The 20,828-nt window shown below is 44.3% G+C and overlaps 1 protein-coding gene across 1 annotated transcript in view; it reads right to left on the reverse strand.

Moving 5' to 3' along the window:
- SLC27A2 (solute carrier family 27 member 2) overlaps positions 1 to 20,828 on the reverse strand; it is a 559,749-nt gene that overhangs the window by 135,971 nt on the left and 402,950 nt on the right. The window contains exon 7 of the mRNA XM_069222551.1: positions 16,374 to 16,572. Within this exon, the coding sequence (XP_069078652.1) occupies positions 16,374 to 16,572 (199 nt within the window). The remainder of the gene's footprint in view (positions 1 to 16,373; positions 16,573 to 20,828) is intronic.

A 20,828-nucleotide genomic window follows, 5' to 3' on the forward strand; every position in this document is an offset into this window, starting at 1 on the left:
CAGAGCAAGGAATCTGCAAATACAATATGTCTCTACAAGATAAATCATTACTGAAGGTAAGTTACTTGCTCATCTGATAGAGATTTTTAGTTTGTTTTGGAGGAGTGAGCACGCAAGCCCTCAGAGGGTTGATTCTTTGCCAAAGCGTTGCACTTTTAGAGACGGGAGGAATGCTTTCAATGCAAGTCTGATCGCCCAGAGTTCCAAAAGATTGATGTGGAGTCTGGGCTTCGCCGTAGTCCAGAGACCTCTGATCTCCGACTCCAATGTGTCTGCCCCATCCGAAGAGTGACGCATATGTCACTACTCTCAGATTTGGTTGGGGAAGGGAGAGTGATCTCCCATTGACCCAATCTCAATTCAAAAGCCATAACCGCATGTCTTTCGCAGTTCCCTCTGAGATCTGGACCATGTTGGAGAGAATTCCCTGATGCTGCGCCCACTGGAACATCCGATCCCACTGCAGAGCCTGCATATGCCATCTGGCATGTGTCACCAGCAGGAGGCCATGAGGCCCGGAAGCCCCAGAGTCCGTCTCACCGAAAGCCAGGATATAGGCTGTAACATCAGAATTATAGCTTGAATATCCTGGACTTGCTTTTCGGGAGGATAGGCCCGAAACTGCACTGTGTCCAGAACAGCTCAGATGAAAGGAAGCATGTGAGAAGGAGTCAGGTGTGACTTCAGCATGTTTATAGTGAACCCCAAAGAGTGCAGAAGGTTTGCCATAGTTTGAAGGTGGGAGACAACTTTTTGGGGCGTGTCTGCCTTCAACAGCCAGTCGTCGAGGTAGGGGAAGACTGAAACCCCTAACCTACGCAGATGGAGCAGAGTAAATTGAAAGTGTTAGTGACATACCACGAATCGCAACTAGCATCTGTGGGCAGAGGGGACGGGTATATGGAAGTAAGCTTCCTGAAGGTCCAGCGCTACCATGCAGTCTCCTGGGTACCAGGCAGGCAGGGCCTGAGCTAGAGTAAGCATTTTGAACTTTTCCTTCTTGAGGAAGAGATGGAGGGCTCAAAGTACTAGGATAGGATGTAGGCTCTTGTCATTCTTGGGAACCAGTAAGTAGCGGGAATAGCAACCACAACCTACTTCTGGCGCAGGCACCCTCTCTATGGCTCCCTTGGCTAAGAGAGCTGCAACTTCCTCATGGAGAAGTGTCAGATGATCCTCCAGTAAGCGTCTGTAAGATGGAGGCATAGCCGGAGGGGCAGTCTGAAAGGGGAGGGAGTAGCCCCTTTAGACTATCTGCAAAACCCACCTGTCCGTCGTGACGGATTCCGAGTGGGGCAGGGGATGGCAAATCTTACCTCCCACTGGTCCGAGATGGAGGAAGAGACTAAGAAGGTTTGGAGGCTGCAGAAGGGATGGGGGTGGACTGGGCAGACCTGTGGTTCCCTGCCCCATGAGTATTGGGATTCTGCATCCCCGGCCGCAGAGTTGCTGAGTTGCATGTGTGTCACAGTGGCCGGTAGGGAAAGGACGCAACAGGGAGCCGCTTCCGTGACCATGAAAGGGGCGAAAGGTGGACTGCGCTGGATGAGGGGAAGTTGCAAAGCCAAGGGACCGAGCCGTAGCCCAGGACTCCTTGAACCTCTTGAGTGCCGCGTCTGCGTTATCTCCAAAGAGACGCATACCATCAAAGGGCATGACCATAAGGGTCTCTTGGACATCCCCCGAAAAAACAGATGTCCTCAACCAGGCATGGTGCTTCAAGGTCACTGTTGATACAACCAATCTGCCTAGTGAGTGGGTCATGTCAAGCTCACAAGGAATTGTCAACTTAGCCGGGTCCCTCCCATCAGCAACAGCTTGGGAGACGATGGCCTGGGCCTCCTCAGCGATCTGCGGCGAAACTTGTGTGACCGTATCTCATAAGGAATAGGTGTAATGGCCAAAAAGGCATGCGGTGTTCATGGACCGCAATGCCAGACTGGAGGAAGAAAACATCTTCTTCCAAAGATAGTCCAGTCTCTGATTCCTGATACCAGGGAGCGGATGGGAATGCGCCAGAGGAAGAAGAAGCCTGGATGACAAGGCTCTCAGGCATGGGGTATTGGGACAGGAATTTAGGGTTGTTTGGGTTGGGCTGATGGCAGAGGGCAATTGTCCAATTCACAGGAGCCCCTGTGCTGGGTCTGGACCAAGTTCCCAAAAGGAGATAAGTAAGGGCTTCATTAAATGAGAGGAGAGGCTCCGAAGTGGATGCCCCAGGCTGGAGCACCGCTGTCAGGAGGTTAGTACTGACTGTGACAGAGGGAAGTTGGAGGCCAAGGACTTAAGCCACTCTACTGACCACCAACGAGTAAAAGGGCCCCCCTTGCCGTAGCCACAGTAGGAGGAGAAAGCATGCCAGCGTCTGGAGAAGTATCCAGACCATTAGACCCGCCCGATTCCTGTGACCAGTACAAGTCAGGATTATCCAGCTAGTATTCTAAAGAGGCCAGCTACCCCTCCAATCCCTCCCCATATTCTTACCCATAAGAAAAAGGGGCCGAATCCAACCTGGGGTAAGTAGGCCCCATCGAAGTCAGGAGCAGCATCGACTGATACTGGCTTTGGGTCGTCAGGGATGAGGATTGGGTTGATGTTGATTGTGGGCCCAGCCGGCGCCGTGAGCATCAACATCCTAGCTGGCACCAGGGAAGGTCGCAATGGTACGACCTGTGTCGGCACGGACCTGATAACGGATGTGGAGGGGCCTTCGGAGGCAGAGACCAAAGCCACCGGTGCGGTACCCATAGGACCCCCATCCGGGCATCCAGGCCCCGAAGGCGCCCTCATGGGGGTCAGTCTGCCCAAAGATGAGGTGCATGGGTTGGGCAGTGGTCGCTTTGGCTCCTGGAAACTCGGGGAGGTGCGGAGCGGACCCAGTAGTAGGCTCTGCGGACAGAGGCCTCAAGTGTCGACGCTCGTCCGGTGTCGCATCAGTCGAGCAATGGTGTGAAGTTGAAGAACGCTTGGCCTTCTTCAACTTCTTCTTCTTCTTACCCAATGACCCAAAGATTTTGGAGGAGTTGTGATGACTCAGCAAGTGGTCTCAAGACCTTCCTCTGGAGCAAGACCACAAGCACCAGGCCTCCATGAGCTTCAGTGACCGATCCCTCAAAGCCTTCAGGTGCATGGGCTGGCACTCGAAGCACAACTTCGGGTCGTGATTTTGCTTCAGACACCATTAACAGACCAGATGCAGGTCCGTCACCGACATCATGCAGTGACAGGTGCCACATGGTTTAAATCCAGTCTTCTGAGACATCCCTTGATGCACATAAAAGACATGAAAAGCATGACAAAAAGGTTGATTTTAGTTAAAAAGTGATGAGGGTAGTCCTCCAGATCTGCGCGTAAAGAAAAAAACTGATGTCACTGCGCTGAGGTTGCGTTTATTTATGACCGCAACATCATCATTATGACCACAACACCAACTACAGCCACAGGGTCGTCCGAAGCTTCCTGGCAGTGCGCAAGAGTACTGCTTGAAGAAAAAAAATCTGCAGATCCAGTCTGACGCCTGGGGGAAATTCTAAAGTAAGGAATCTGCAACTAGAAGTCTCTACCAGATAAGCAATATATCCTCTGTGCTGGTTTCAAGTTCATATTCAGTTATGGATAATTTTTTTTGTTGCCTTCTCTGTCTGCCCCCAAGAGAAGATGTAATAAGAGCATGGTATGTATGAATTAATTTTGATAATATAATAATGTGCACCAAGATGTTTTGAAAATGACTCTGTAAAATGAAAGAAGTGTGCCATGCTTTGTGCAGTTGTCAGCTAAATAAAATAATGCTACATCCTACTTTAAACACTAACAAATAATCCAAGCCCCTTGATATACTTCTGTAAAACAATTGTTGTTCAGAGATTTTCATTTTTGATTTGTGTTTCTGGATCATTACAGAAGTAATTTAGCTTGGGTAAACATTGCTAATCCAGGCTGTTTTGTGCTGCAGTGATGATGTAATATTTCAGGAACCATGAGACCTATATACTTCATTTTGGTATTCAACATAGCACTGGAGAGTCAAGTAGTCTTATAGAGACAGAAAACAACTTCTCAGAGCAACCCTCCCGCCATTTTCCAAAATGGCGGTTCTATAATGATGTGTTTTAGCCATCATATTGGTAATTTATTTTATTATTTTAATGTTTTTGTTTCAGGTTTTCCATTGATTCAAGTTCATAGACATGAGTGAAGCAGGTGGTAGCAGAGGATTTTTACCTTCTGACAAAATCTGAGGACTCCAGCAACAAAGAAAAATGTGTCATGCCAAAATAATCTGAAAGAAAAGCTAACGTCAACTGTGGCTGGACAGAAGGGAGTTTTGAGATGCTGCAGAAATACAACAACACAATTGATAGAAAAAGAGGATCAAATATTATATAATTTTAACAACAAGTGCTACAAGTCTTATACAATGAAAAAGGCCTGGAAAAAAATAGTCCATAAATAGCAGAAACCAGTGAATCACAAGAACCCGAGTCTTCTGAGAAAGTGACGACAACCAAACCCAATGCCCATCCACTTAGAATATCGATTGCTATCCCTGGTCCGCTTCCAACAACTGATCAGAAAGCAGATGATCTTCAATGTGTTATCTGTGCTTTAGCCACAACAAAGGCCAATGGGATCAACAGAAGAAAAAAAGTACAGAGCATGTGAGTCTGAAAGTGCAAACATGTTTTTATCTCCAGCTAGTTTGTGCTTAGATAACGTTTTCTGTCAAGTAGCTGATCTAAACAGTGAGGTCAATTTATTTGCATCGGACTTGTATGCCCACCTGAACTGCATGCATCCATACATTCAAAAATATGAATGTATAATGAGCTCCCAGCAGCAACGGAACTGCCAGCCTTGATTTAAGTTTGCACTCTTTGAAAAAGCAAATGGGGTTTTAAAGCCACTCTTGAGTGCTGGCTGCCGGTTCACACTCAGTGAGATCAGAGAAATAATGGTCAACATTGATGAAACTGTATTGATCCATAATAATGAAATTGAGATTTTTCTGGTGAGAATGCACAATGACAGAATTACTTTTTGTCAGTCTAACAAAATTAATGAGCCACTTATGGTACAACAGTTGTCCACCATCTTATGTAACAAAAACCCTCATGGTGGATAAAATTATAAGAGTAGAGCCACAATTGTTTGGAGCCCAAGTCCAGCATATTCCTCGCAGTAGGAAAATGGAAATGGGACAAAGGATTGTCAAAAGAGTGAATGCTGTAGGCACCACCCTGCGTACAAAGGAGGATATTAGGAAGAGGTCAGGAACAGCCTGATGGACAAAATGTGTTCCCTGGCCTCCAGTCAACAGATGGAGGCCAAGAAGACTGGCACTCGCCCACACAGTACCCCATCAAGACTCTTTCCCAGGGAGGTAAAGGTCTTGGCATTCCTGCGTCCTGAGGGAGTGGAGTCTGATAAGTTACCACACAAAAACGGTCACAAAAATGCAATGTCCTCCATGCCAACAGCTCAGTTTCTGCCACTGTTGTTCATGTACTTCACCAACATTCGATACCCAGCGTATCTGAGATATAGCACTGTCAATGTGTATTTTTGGCCCCAACATCACAGCTACCAAAGCCCATTAAATGTCATAAGTCAAAAAGGTGCCTGTAGGTCTTTCAATATTCATCCCAGGACTCATGGTATGTTTCAACATGTAAATGTATGCTCAAACCTCAATGCAGTCTACCTACAGTTAAGGAATACCCAACATTTGGCAAGTGTTATGAAGTGGAGCCAGTGAGCTGACTGCAAAGCCCAACAGGCACTGTTTCTCTAACTCCAATCACCAGCCCAGTGTTCAATTGCCCATATACCCCTGTTTAACTCTTACTTGATGTGTACTCACATGAAAGCATACCGATTGTCAAGTGTTGTGAAGTAGAGGGTGTGACCTGACTAAAACTCCCAGGAGGCCCTGTGTCTGTAATTCGAACCACCAGCCCAGTGTTCACTTGCTCATATACCCCTGTTTGTTAATTCTGAAATGATGTGTACTCACCTGGGAGTATACTATTTGTTAGGTGTTGTGAAGAAAATGGAGCGACCTATTTGCAACTCCCAGGAGGCCCCGTGCCTGTAATTCTAAAGGCAAGCCCAGTGTTCAGTTGCCGATATAACCATGTTTGTTAACTCTCAAATTAAGCTTACTCACCTGGGAAGATACCATCTGTCAAGCTTTGGGAAGTAGAGGGAGTGAACTGACTGCAAAGCCCAATAGGCACTCTTTCTCTAACTGCAACCACCAGCCCAGTGTTGACTTGCCCATATACCCTGATTTGTTAACTCTCAATTGATGTGTACTCACCTGGGAGTGGGCAACATACAGATCATGCTCAACTCAGAGACATGTTTGTCGACCTAGCTCCATCTTGACCTGCTAACCCAAGATGAAACTATTGAGGATAGGATTGACACCTTACCATGTGTGTACAACAAGTGAATCACCAGATTGGTATCGGCAGAAAACACATTGACACAGCACTGCACACATGATGACTGCAGTCCCATATGCAACAAAGTCCTGTGTTTGCCTGTATCTCACTCAACTAGGCCTCCAAACGGTCAAAGGCATATGTTGCCTCTCCACTGTGTTGGCTTCACCGTTGGTAAAATGTCATTTTCATTCCATCATCCAAAGTGCAACTGATCTGCATATCTCATGAGCTGCTCGAGTCAAATAGTTTAGGCACGATTCACATGTCATGTCAAATACTCCAATACCATGGTAACATGGCACAATCGGCTAACCTACAACTTAAGAATGTCTGATGTCTTTGCTTACTCTAACACAAAACCTCTGGAGGTAGGGGTCACTTCAACCAGTAACAATGTAATTCCTTCATCAACAGGGCGAGCAGCCACTGGGTAACTGGAGGGCACCCAACAGACTACCACTACCCCCTGGATGAAGCCCTCAGTGATGACAATACTACTGGACTTATGGATGTGGTGGAAGGTCCTGGCCCATCCAGGAAACCTGGTCAGATGGCAATACTGAGTCTCACTGTGGCCACAACATCACCTCCCAGCCCTGCTGCTTCAACATCACAGGCAACCATGCGCCCCCCAACCTGTGTGCCTAGCACAATTTCCACCATTTTGTGCCCCCCAGTGCTGGATCCGGAGGTGCAACTCAACACTCCCGACACTGAGGACCCAGTTGGAGAAAGCTCCCTGTGCCAAGGACACAGGCTCGTGGGGTAGGACGCGTGGGAGGGATGCTTTGGACCAGCGGAGTGGGGCCACTGGGGATGCTGTCGGCCAGGACACCATCAGCCACATCTTGGGGCTCTATCAGGAGTCCCAAGGCATGATGGGCCAGGTATTAACAGAACTCCGGGAAATGAAACAGCTGCAGAGTGTCATGAATGACAAAAAGGTTGCCAATAATAATGAAAGTGACACCCTACAGGGGTGCTGAGGGAAATTAACACCACCCTGAGCAGGGCTTTACTCCCTACATCTACACCTTCCTGTGTGGCACGTACATCATGCCAATCTACATCTGTGGCACACACAGGAAGGAAGGCCCTGCCAGAAGCACAAACAGTAACAGACATCCCCTGCCTCTGCAGCAACTGATCCCCCCCCTTCATAAGCGCAGACATCCATGCAAGAATCCAGGAGGTGCAGACGGGAAGACACCAACCACTGGCAGCAATAATCATCTTCCTTAATGTCACTCTGTGAACTGATCCTGAACCACATTCCATTTCCAATGAGATGAGTACTCTGGAATTTTGACTTCTAATGGTGTGGCATCTACTCCAATGATTTCATTCACGATGGCTGACCCCTTCATATTTTAATTTTTGTTAATTGAGGTCACAAATATTTTCTGTTAGTTGTAGTTTTGCAATAAATTCACCTGTCACTAACTTATTGTCTGCTGTCTTTAATATCACATTTTGCCATGTAGATATGTCAGACCATATGAACCATACAATGATGATACAAAGTACTTGTTCCAAATGGTATATGTTGCACGCACACAGAGTTCAGCTCAGGATTACAACCGTTCCACACAAATATATTCATACAAGTGTCTTGTCAAAGAAGAAATGTTATTACATTGTTCAGCACATAGGCTGTCAATATGTCTGAAACACAGCAAATCATACATGATACTGGGTAAATGAACATATTTACAGGTACAAACCTCCAGACCATGGAAGGAAGGGATTTGTTAGACACTGTCCTTTAGAATAGGCAAACGTTAAAGTGGTTGATGTCATCAGATGAGTGGTTGATGTCATCAGATGAAGCCATACCACCTACCACACCAAAGTAATCCAACTTCATATCATGCAAGACTAAGACGGATGGCAATACAACAGTTTCCGATCACTGGGTCATTACAATCCAGTGCTTATACTTTTGGTGGTATGACACAAATAAATGTTTGTGATGTGGCACAGGCACTTTGGGCTACAATGATGAAACAAATCAACAGTTACATAAAGGGCATACAAAAAGAGTGTTTAGCCAATGTGAAGGGTAACTAACATGACTTTGGCCTACAACTACTTATTTTCTGGCCACATGATGACACACATGATGCATCAGGACCACCACACGACAAGAAACAAGTCCAGTGGCCTTCTAAACTTCCATCCTATCACTGTGCAAGCTGCTTAGCACAGGTCTCTTATATGCAACGTCTGTGACCTACATTCCCTGGAACAATCCATGGCCACTTCGTATGTCAGAACAGCATCACATACCTGCCAATGTCACAACAAAGAACAAAACAAGTAGTATAGTATAGGTATGAAAACATACATATGACACAAGGCACATAGCAAGCATCTGGAAAACAAAGTACATTGCTATAAATCTAACACAAACAAAGCTACATCATCAAATTGTGTATGTGTCGAAAGTTATCTCATGAAACAGCCTTTGATTGAATTTGCCTTTAACGGCTCCCAAGCTATTTCCAAACATTTACTACACACATTATCACAACTACAGTTCATTGTACAATCAAAGTCATGGCATCACATGACATACTTACAATCATGAGAAGAAGCTACACTCATGAGAAAATGATGAGATCTTGTCACAAGTCAGTTTCTTCCTCTTCACTACTGTCATCTTTATTTGGCATTTCAGGATTCTCACCCGGTGGCACTACAGGCTCTACCTCCAATGGGATATAAGGGATATTCCTCCGCATGTTGTGGAGCATGCAGCATGCCACAGTGATCTGACACACTTTCCCGGGTGAGAAGAGGAGGGCTCCACCAGTCCTATCCAGGCAGTGAAATCTGTCCTTCACAAGCTCAAAAGCCCACTCCACTAGCTGTGGTGTTTTTGCATGGGCCTCATTGAAGCAGACTTTCCCTGGCATAGTAGGATTTGTCAGCTGCATGAATAACCAAGGATGGTTTGGAATTGCTGAGTCTCCTGTTTAGGAATGAGACAAAGGTGCAACAATGAGTCACTCACCTCATGAATATAGCACCTGACATCGCTCACACAATCAGGTCAGATGTGACTTACCAACTAGGCAAGACCCCTTTGGCTGCAGTTGTTACATCAGCTGGAGTATGGTGCTGTTCCACATTACAAATGAATCATGGGCTGAACCAGGGAACCGGGCACAGACTTTTGAGATGTAGAGATCTGACAAACAGACAACTTGCATGTAGACAGAATGGAAGTTTTTCCTGTTGCTCACCCGCTGAACCTCATTGGCATAACTGACTCTGTTGTTCAATTATTTTCTTTCCCTCCTCACATGCTACAATGTGGCCGTGTGCCAGTTAGACCTCTTGTGTGCCTGTTGTTGCAGTTTGTGTGGCATAAATGGGATTACGTGTTGCAGGTATTGGAGAAAAATACTATATGTATTGCACATTCATATTCTGTTGTGTCACGTGCTTCAAGGACAAGTTCCTCCTAGTGTTGCATTCATGTATCTAGGCAAGGATACTTTACAGCCATTCAATGACATATCTTTGGATATGATGGTTGTACATGTCAAACAACATATATCTGCATGACAGCATGAGCTGTGTATGCATCTTGTTTGAGTCATTTGAGGATCGTGTAAGCAATGTGTATTGTGCCACAGATCATTCAGCCCACATCTGGCCTTGCCAAACTATTGTATGAGAGGCAGATCATGACTCACTGTGCCGTTAAGAGTGCCACACTAGCCACATTGATGATGGCCACATGATGTACTGTCATGCATGGAAGTGATGGAAATGTGTCATGGAGGTTCTGTATGCTCAGCCTGCTGAGACTAGGGCCTGTCAAATGTATCTCCCATTATGGGACCTAGTCCAGGCTGGGGTAGAGTTAATGTGGCTATGCAACTGCAGCACTGTGCCCAGTCCAGTCCCTGTAGACCTGAAGATCTTGGCATGTGGCCAATATGAGGGTCTAGTGGCATGACTTGGCCTGAATGCCTTAGTTCATTGACTAGATTAGTCTTGCACCCATACAGGTCAACGCCCATCAGAAGAAGGTGCAGACCCTGGGGGTCTATAGCCGGCTGAGAGCCCACTGTCGCAAGAGGTGGGAGGATCTGAGACCTGGGCTCAGACGATCTCTGAGGTCCAGCTGGGGCTGTCCTCCCAAAGTGGGAAGAGTGCAAATCAGAGCCTGACCCCCTCTACTGACCCCAATTCTGGCAGTGGCCTACCCAGAGCTCGAATGGCATTTAAGAGGAACACAGCAGCTACAAGACGGGGAACCCAGGGCATAATCCTGGGCATATTCCTGCCTGTGACATTGCCATGTTGATGTGTTAGGTTCTGCCTTCTCCCCCTGAAGATTGGGGATGTGCCATATGTGACACACAAGATGAGTGACTGTAGGTAGATATGGAAGCTGAAGCATGCTGATGTGCCTTGCCTATCAGCCCAGCGTCCTAGGACACAACAGAGTGCAGTCCACAACCAATTAACTCTCTGGGTCCAACACATGGCTGAGTCCAGTGATCAATCAGGTCGTATTGTTTGCTGTTGTGGGTGTATTTTGTATACAACAGTCCACTACTCTTCAGTGTGACACCACAAACAACATGAAATAATAGTTCACTATCCTTAGCCATGAGTCTGCTCGAGTAAGCATATTGGCATCTGTCCCCCACAGGCCTGTGCTGGTGCCTCACTACTGTCTGTCATGTGAAGGGGGCCATCGTACATTTGACAAAGAATAGATTGCTTTTTGGGTGCAGTCACAGAGCAATACTTTCCACCGGTAAGTTGTGAATGTCCATGATGAATTGTATGACATCACTGTTGCCATCATTTCTTGTGCATACAAACTAACATGTGTTCATTCCATTTTTGCCAAATTCTTTTCACTGCTGTTTCATGTATGGTGTGCCTGTCTTCATGGGATGATGTCTGACTTCCCTCATATGTGTGTGCATGCCACCATGTGTTTGGAATTGGACATATGCGATGGGGCTACAGTTCATGTGGTGCCACAGACAGGAGTGTGCCACTATTGATTGGTGGCTCACACTTACCCTCACACGTCATTGCATGTAATTTGGCAGGACTGCAGCTTTTACTCACAATGTGCATTACAATGCCATTGATGTAGAATCATGTGGCAAAGGAATCATATGTCGTTGTGTACAACATTCATCTAAGGGAATCTGTTTGAATGACAAAAAGAGACAGTGACATGGCTTCCCATTAGTCAACATGTTAAGTGCCTTCTACAAGTACTTGAGAACCCATGTGCCTCTGCAACATTCAAAGGACTATTAGCTTCTACGGATGCAATCAGAGTATGGTATTGTTAGGAGTACCAATCAAGAGAGGTGTTATTCCTGGGGCTAGCTGATCTACTGTTGGGTGAATCTTGTCAACATTTCTCCCTGACATTTTGTCCAACTTGTCTCCAGTGTACATTTTCTCATATAACGTGTTATCTATCTGAGCAACATTAGTACAACCTTCAGGCATCCAGCTAGACAATGTACACATAGTGAAGTGACCATTGTTGATTAATTTCCACTGTGACATAGGTGTTTCCATGTCACCTTCTTCAGGCTACTGTACTTCTGTCAGCAACATGGCTGGAAATTTTTGAGCCATCACTTTTTAATGATGTGGCATTGGGTATATGAAGATTTGCTTAATGCTTGACCTTGTGTGGGATCTGTGTAACTGAACTTGGCATTGGCTTGCCATTGTATGACTACAGCTAACTGAGGGATGCTACATGAGGCAAATTATTGAAGGTGATGAGGTCTCCTACTTTACCATTGGGTACGGTGATTGCACATCTTCACCCATGCAATTGAAGTTGTCTATGAGTCTGAATTTACAGTGGCCAACTGCTGAAAGTTCATGTACCATGCATGCATATTATGTGGCAAATATCGGAGCCACTTTGTCGTAGGTTGTGGCTGGGGGCTACTGTACATCATAGTAATGTTTGCTAATCACAGCTGTTGTCCATGTGTGATCAGGAACATGTAGTGAACTTATTTGCCTTTGCAATTTTCAGCATCATCCTAGGCATGCAGAGGAGACAGGGTGGAACCAAATGGAAGCAGCTGGCCATGGTACCTCCAGTCATGAGATGTCCGACACTGAGGGACCCAGTGGCCTGGAGAGTGACTTGAGTGCCATGGAGGACACAGGATCAACCTCATCATCATCTGATTCTTCCTCCAGTGGCCACTCCCTAGTGGTGGCAGACCCATTAGGACCTGCGCCTGTTCCATCCACCACCCTTGTCCACCTCCACCCTCCCTGTTGATCCCCACCCTGTTGGTCGTGCCTGCTAACCCAAGAGGATGGGGGTCTCCTTCACCGCAGGCACCTCCTCCTCACCCCCGTTACCCCTGCTGCCCTGAGTGAGGAGGTTACTGACCTACTGAGGAGTATCTCTGTGGGTCAGACTGCCATTCCGAATGCCATTCAGGTGCAGGGCAGCCAACTCCAGCTGATGGTTGTGTACCTGGAATGCATTAATTGTGCCATGTCTGGCCTACAGACATCTTTTCAGGCACTGGCCTCTTCACTGACGGCAGCCATTCACTCACAGACCAACATTCCCCAGACACCATACCCTCAGACACCACCCCAACACACACAGACACAGTCACCACATCCACCATACCCCCCAAAACCACCACAACACCCTCAAACACAGCCTCCACATCCACCATACCCCCAGACACCACCCCAAAACCCACAAGCACTCCCACATTACCCAGCACCTCCACCTCACAGTACCCCAAGAAATGCAAATACCCACACACACATGCAAAAGACACCACTTAAACCCAAGCATGCCTCAGACATGCACACACCAGCAGCATCAACACTCGCAGGCAAGACAACCACTCCCTTAACCTCCAATACTTCAATACCTTCTGAAAATCCTACCCATTTTCCCAAGGAGATTTTCCTTTTTGACCTTGCCCTTACCCCTATGGCCTTCACCCTTCTCCCAAACCCAAAGGACCCTCACCCACAACCAAACTCATCCCTACAACACCCAAGTCCTCCCCTGCCACACCTGCCCCCCCTCAACCTCACATACCCATCCCAACTCAAAGAAGATCACCCCTCATAAGGAAAAGTCCACCCCTCCTAAGAAAAAGCCCACCCCTCCAAAACCCAAACCCACCTGTCCCAAATCTGACCCACCCCACCTAAGAATAATGTCTGAGGTGCCTGCATGCCAACTTGATGCCTCTTCCTGTGGAGGTTTTCTGGCAGTGATCAGAGTCAAGCTGGAGCACAGTACCGTGCATGGACTAATATGAACTGGCCAATGGCCTTTGATCTAAATCATTTCCATTCAATAAACCCAAGTTGGTGTTTTTTGGGTACACATTTGTCCTGCCATTACCTTTCTACCTTTTAGTTGTTCCTGAGTAACATGTGCTGTACGCCAACAGTTGTGTGTGTTTAACCCTGATTGTTGATCCATTTGCTGTGGTTGGCAAGATCTGACTTTGGGGGCAGTGCTGGTGTCACCAAGGGCAAGGGAAGATGTTCACTTTATGGAAATGTGGGTGGTAATCATATTGCAATGTCATTGCATTGTGTTTTGTTTGATATGGTAAGCAGTTCATCTTGGGTTGGCCAATGTCAGCATGTATTGTGTTGGAATTTGTCCCCTGGATGTAGACTGGACATTTGTCTCATGTGTGCAAGCTAGAGTTTGGTTTGTCCACACAAGGAGGGTATTCAATTGTGCTACCTTAATTTACATTTGACTGACCATGTGTCCATTTTGATGTGTGTATCTTCCAGCTACTTCATCTGCTCCCACCTTACTCATGCTGTTACTGTTGTATCTGCTTTCTTAGCTTGCACTCACACATTATTCAGATTGGCATGCCACTTGGCTCTAATATTGGTTGTCCCTGAGATATATAAAAGGTCAGTTCCTGTGCAAATGTTATTTTAGGGGCACCTGCAAAGTGAGATATGTCCCAGAGCAGCATCCTTCCTGGAGTCCCCTTATGCCCCCATCCCTATTCTGCAGGTATTGGTTACATTGCGGGCTTTGAATATTTGTCTGACAAAATATTGTGTATGCCAATTGCCTTCCATTGTGTTGCAATGTTGGTGTAATGTGTGGGCCCATCACAGAGATGTTTCATGGAGGGTGTGTTTGGGTGAAAAGACAATCCATACATATGTGTTTTCAATGTCACAACAGTCCAAGGAATGTGAGTAATGTGAGGCTGTCAGTTTGATTATGTAAAGCTGTTAGGATTAGGTAAAGCTGTTGTGTGACACAATGCTCTGTACCCTTCACTCTCCCTGAAACTGGGATGGGCAGACATGTGTGGTTTTGTGGAGTGTGGCGGTGCAGTGTCAGTGACTTGCCCATTGGAGGCATCATGTGACTGAGTATGGGTCATTTATTGTTATCAATTCCAACCCGGGACACATAAAAAGTGTACTTGGTCCACTTAGCGTAACCCAAATACTAGTTCTATGGCCGCGCGACGATCTGTGTGGAGTTTCTGGACATGGGTAGGTGTGTGATCTTACCGTTGGTTGTGTTCATGTAGGCGTGTACTTTGGGCTTCATCTATTATCAACAGCATTACGTGTGATCGTCTCTATGGCAGCACAGGATGTGTGATGCTTTCTGCAGGTGAATTCTTGCCTTTTATGCCCTTTTTTCTGCCAGCTTGGACGTGGTGGTTGGACTGCTACAGTAACATTGACAAAAGGCAAAATCATATTCTGTCCAGCGGATACACTGGTTCTGACATCCTCATTGGCCTATCTCACCACCATGACAGTCTGCACTGCCTGTCGGTGCTGATGGGACCGCAGCAGTCTTTGGTCTCTGGTACCACATGCATCGTAATACTATGGTCTAACCGCCAATCCGACAGCCGCTATGGCAGTCCACGGCCCGCCAAACTCGTAATCAGGTCCTAAAACTGTTGGCAAGTCTTTTCAAGGTAATTATTACTGCTTGTGGATTGCTGGGTAGGATAATAACATTGCACAAGTTACTGATCCATGCCAAAAGTAGTTGTTCCTTTTTCCCAATTACCATTTATTTATTTCACTCAGAGTGAAAGGTAACCAGTAACCAGCACATTTAAGTTTTCCTAATTCCTTGGGAAATTATTTCTTTGTACAGGTTATTTCTGTCTTTTACTCTGTCGTGGTTCAGTTCATTTTAGACGGTGCTTTTTACAAATTAATTGATCTTTTCAGATGCAAAACATTCTTTGGCCCATAGTTAAACCTCTGTTACATAGGGATATATTAATTCAAGTAAGTTTACTCCGAGGTGCATAAATTCTCCATTGTACATGTTTTATCAAACAGGATGTAAGGTCAACCTATGTTATTGGCTAGTCTTATATATCATGTCTGCGACTAGCCCAATGATCCCTCCACAAGTATACACGCAGTGGTTCAAAAAGGGCTTCATGAAATCACATCTTGTCAGGGCAGATGCTTGTTGTTGAATCATTTTTATTTTAAGGATTATAGATTAAACTTGACTGTGTTTTTCATTCAAGTCTGGTGTACTGATTATCTGATAATAAACATTCATTTATAGCAATCTATTCTTTTATTTATAGAGTCTGGGTTTAGGCTAGGATTTTAAGCAAATAGTATGTGGACCATTCAGTAAAAGCTTAATTCATGTGATCTTCCAAATAACTAAAATGTATTCAATACCTCACTCAACATAGTCTATCAACTCAAGAAGCAGAATGTCATCATGTAAGATGGGGGCAAACAGATCCTCTGCTACGTAACTGCTCATATTTATCAAACTGGTACTGAATTAAGATTTCCACAAGTAAATACTCTGACCCCCGCCAATAATAGACAAAGACTACAGTAGAGAGCATAAAGACAATAAAACCCTTATCTACTAACCTGAAAGTGTCTCCAACTCGGTCATGAAAGTAGGCAAAGTTGTTGTGGTCAACCACTAGAAGATCCCCACTGTTGAAATACAGATCACCTTTTCTGAAGACATTATGGAGTCTTTTCTTTTCTGTCTGAGTCTGGTCGCCGGCATAGCCAGCAAATGGAGACAAGACAGATATTTTGGCAACCAACAGTCCCGGCTCACCTATAAAAAACATAACATTTATATTAACAGCAGTAGTTTAATTAAGAAGGAGTAATTAAAGGTCATATTAACTACAGTAGTTCAATAGAGAAAATAATACTAAGGACTTCATTAAATCTTTTCCTCTTTATTTCAGGGTGGAAAATGACTTCTTTGCTTCCAACGCGGGCTGAAAACTCATCTCCTAATGCTGGTCTCCTTCCCTGCCACTGGTCAGTTCAGAACCGAAGTCTCCAGATAACTGCTACTGTCTTCTCACTCTTCCTATCCCTGTTTGTTAGCCATCTGAAGGAGCCGCTTCACTTCCCTACTTCTGGACAATATGAGCCCTTCTCTTGACAGGCAAAGATAAAGAGAAGTGGGGAGCCTGTTAGCACATGTTTGATCCTTGGTCCTTGTTCAATGCTGGGGGAAGGTCTAAACACACTTTTGCAGCATAACCCCAGAGGGATTCCATACCAGCCAGTGAAGAAGGACAAGGTGGGTGTTTCACAACAAGGGGGAGGAAGCAACAAGGGGGAATGTTTTTTGGCTCCCAGCCCTTGGACTGAGATAGTTTTGAAAGACCACTGGTCCTGGGCAAGCCAAAAGGGTTTACAAAGCAGTCATCCCCTAAGAAAACCTCCCCAGTCGCTTTTTTGTGACAAGAAGTGTATTGTGACTGTGGGACGGGATTAACGGACTCAAACTACCTTAGCCAGGGTGAGGTCCTTCATGCTTTGATACCACCAAGCCTTTTTTCTGTTTCTAAATTATGAGGGAGATGACTCATGAGTGACTGAGGGAAATGAGCATTATTTTTAATGTTCATATTGAAAGCAAAATAATGTGCTGCACCACGAAAATAGCCCTGTTTTTTAAATTTATTTTCCTAAAAAGATAATGTCTGCCACCCAACGTTCAGTGGGGACAACCCATCAGGTTATATACTAGAGATCTGTTTTTTGCAGTGATAACCAAGCAGATTGTTTCAGTTTTTTCCCCAAAGTTTTCAAACTTTTAAAATATCGACAGAATGTTGCACTCATCAAAACCACATAACGCAACTAGGACAAGCTCTGTGAAGAAACCTGGACAACAGAACTCCAAACCCACTGTTCCAAGATGACCCCTCCTGATCTGTCAAATCCTGGATGACTTTCTGGTTCTGTTCAAAACTTTTGCAACTTCACAGACCAGCCTTTACCTGCTAGCCCATCATTAACTGTCCATCACTTGCTGCAACTATACACCCCAATTACTGGGGAGCCCCTTCTGACTCTTGTCCAAACTTCATGTTCATCAAAGGACTCAACCCCATCTGCACCGTCCTATCATGTTACTCATCAACTCTCTCACCACTACTACCTTCCTGGATAGGCCAACAAGATATATTTGCTACCAAAAGTGTAAGTTTATCTTTGTGAATCGGGCCCAATGCCAATAAAATGGAACACATGGATCTCTAAGCTACAAGGACTGTGTGAAGTAGATTTTATCTTGAAAAGAGTGTGCGAGCCTTCACTAGAGCTACGCTGAAAGAATGGATTTTAAACTGGGAAACACTGTTAACTTCAATATCAAACAATCTTTCATCAGAGCAACCCTCAAGAGTTAAGTTTAGAAAGACTCTTTTAAGAAACAAAATCAACAGTTCAATCACAAACAGAAAAAAGCATTATCAAAAGGATTTAAGAGCTCTATAGAAAGACTTTGTTCTGCTGAGTTCAATGTTTTCATCAAAAGTGGTAAGATAGCGATGAGATTGAGGAGAAAAGATACAAATAATGGAAACTCAGGAAAATGCCTGGACAAATCTAGCGGTTGCTATAAAACAGATGTCATCAAACAATTTTGGGCATTGTTGGGACAAGGGACTGGGTCACACAGAACACTGAACGATCACTTATCTAAAATGACATCTGGATCACCTCATAATGAAACCCTGTACTCAAGCGTTACTGAAGGCCCTATTCCACATCTTGGGTATGAAAACACAACAGTTCTAATTTGTGAAAAATAAATTATATCACTGGTTAGAAAATCTCATCCTTCTAGAGCTGCACGTCCAAATGGTCTACCAACAGAGGTAATAAAAAATATTCAAGCTATTTTCATATGAGCTCTCTTCAGGGACTATAGCAAGTCATAGAAAGGTCCAATTATCCAAACTATTTACAAAAAAGGGCAAAAGTTTGATATTATTGACGATCAGCTTATACATCTGTTAGTCTGAGGGTACATTATTCGGTAAATACTTACTTAACATTCTAACCAACTGACCGAATGCCAAACACCAAATTCCATATACTCAAATGGGGTTCTGAGCTGGCTGCTCAAGAATCGATAATATTGAAGCACTGACTATCCTCGCAAAGAAGGCAAGCACAAAAAAAAGCACACGTTATGCTTGCTTTATAGATTACGGCACTGCTTTTGACAGAATCAATAGGGGACGGCTTTGGAATAAGCTGTTAAACTGGAGAACTGAACCATTAGTGTTACACTTCAGAGTAAACTCAGTTTAGAACTAAGTTTTCACAACGCTTCAACATTAAACTATATGTACGACTGAAAAAACATGAACAGTCTTACAATAAAAGAGTTAATCTTTCAATAACTAAACCAAAATAAATATAAAAAACTTTAATTGGACCTGGATGGAATTGGTGACGTGAACAAGCAACATAACCTTACTGATCTAAACGCGCTCTGGACTTTGTCTCTCATGCAGGGGAAACACCTGTTAAAAGAACTTTCAAATCTTGGCACACTATTAAACTATAGACACAGTGATCTAGTGTACAACTCTTACCTAAACTGTAAGCAACCTCATCTTGACTCAAGCCCTGAGGCAATAAAGAAAAGGAAATACCTGACATTGAGACTACTTGACATTCCAGTTTCAGTTTGAAAGATCTTGGAATCCTTACCTTAAAAGCAAAGGCTCGTGTTGTCTATGTGGTTATGAGACTAAAACTACTGAACACACTAGGCCTGATTAAGAGTTTGGCGGACTAGTTTCTCCATCACAAATGTGATGGCTATTTCATCCCCCATATTACAAGTGATTAAACTGATTAATCAATGTGTATAAGGTTTTGTTTAATTATATTTTATTACTAGTTTTTAGAAATGTTACCTGATGTATTTACTGTAATCACTTTTGATTAACAGAATAAACGTATTATTACCTTGCACAAAGCAATGAATAATATCAGGGTAATATGATATTTAATCTCATCAGTAAGAGAATTTATAACATTTTGTAACCTGCACCTGTTTTATTAAGGGTGAGGTCATGAACACTCCATTTGGTGTGCACGTTATGTGTCAAGATATTTTATATATTACATTTAAAATATACTGAGGCCTTAATTACAAGTTTGGTGATGAATAGCATCAAACTTGCAGGTAAGGGAAATACCAATTCCACTGAGTTTGTTAAATAACTTGGATTTTGAGTTTTTACCATGGACAGCAAAATCGTTATTTAGTGCAAATGTTAAATACAGAATGCGTGTTATTTAGAGCATGTAGTAAATATTGCACTTGATAAATAGTACATGCAAAAACCATCAGGAAGTGCTAATGTTCAGGCATTAGATGTTCTTGGAATGAGAAAATTAATCCCTAGAGAACAGAAATAGCCAGATCAACACACAATAGGACGTTACGACACTCCAAAAGTGCAAACTTACGGATCCTGAGCTGGAGGTCTTGGCAAAGGAGGTGGTAAGACACCACAAACACCCAATGTGCCATTTATTCTGAAGAAGACCCCAAAACCCCCCCAAAAAAACATGCCTGTTGAAGGAGATCATGGACAAAATCCATATTCAATCAACATATTCACATGATGTTAAGAACATTAAAAACAGATTCCAATTCCTGAAATTCTAGGTACTCAAGTGAGCTGCCAAGGATAAGCACTAAACCATGGACACTGGTAGTAGTTCTGCACCTTGGCTCTTCCTCAAGCTGTGGGAAGAAAAGATTATGACTATCTGCAACATGCCTGGAGTTGAAAGAAGGTTTCAAGTTCAGATGAATCCATAGTAAGAGACATGATAGCTCTAATGGAAATACATGTGATTCTTAAAAAAGTTGACTTTGCTTGAGAATCATCATGATTGAGACGAATGTCTGATGTAATTTGTTACACATATACAGGGAGTGCAGAATTATTAGGCAAATTAGTATTTTGACCACATCATCCTCTTTATGCATGTTGTCTTACTCCAAGCTGTATAGGCTCGAAAGCCTACTACCAATTA

Source organism: Pleurodeles waltl, chromosome 3_1 (genome assembly GCF_031143425.1).
Source record: "Pleurodeles waltl isolate 20211129_DDA chromosome 3_1, aPleWal1.hap1.20221129, whole genome shotgun sequence".
In the NCBI taxonomy this organism is placed as follows: domain Eukaryota; kingdom Metazoa; phylum Chordata; class Amphibia; order Caudata; family Salamandridae; genus Pleurodeles; species Pleurodeles waltl.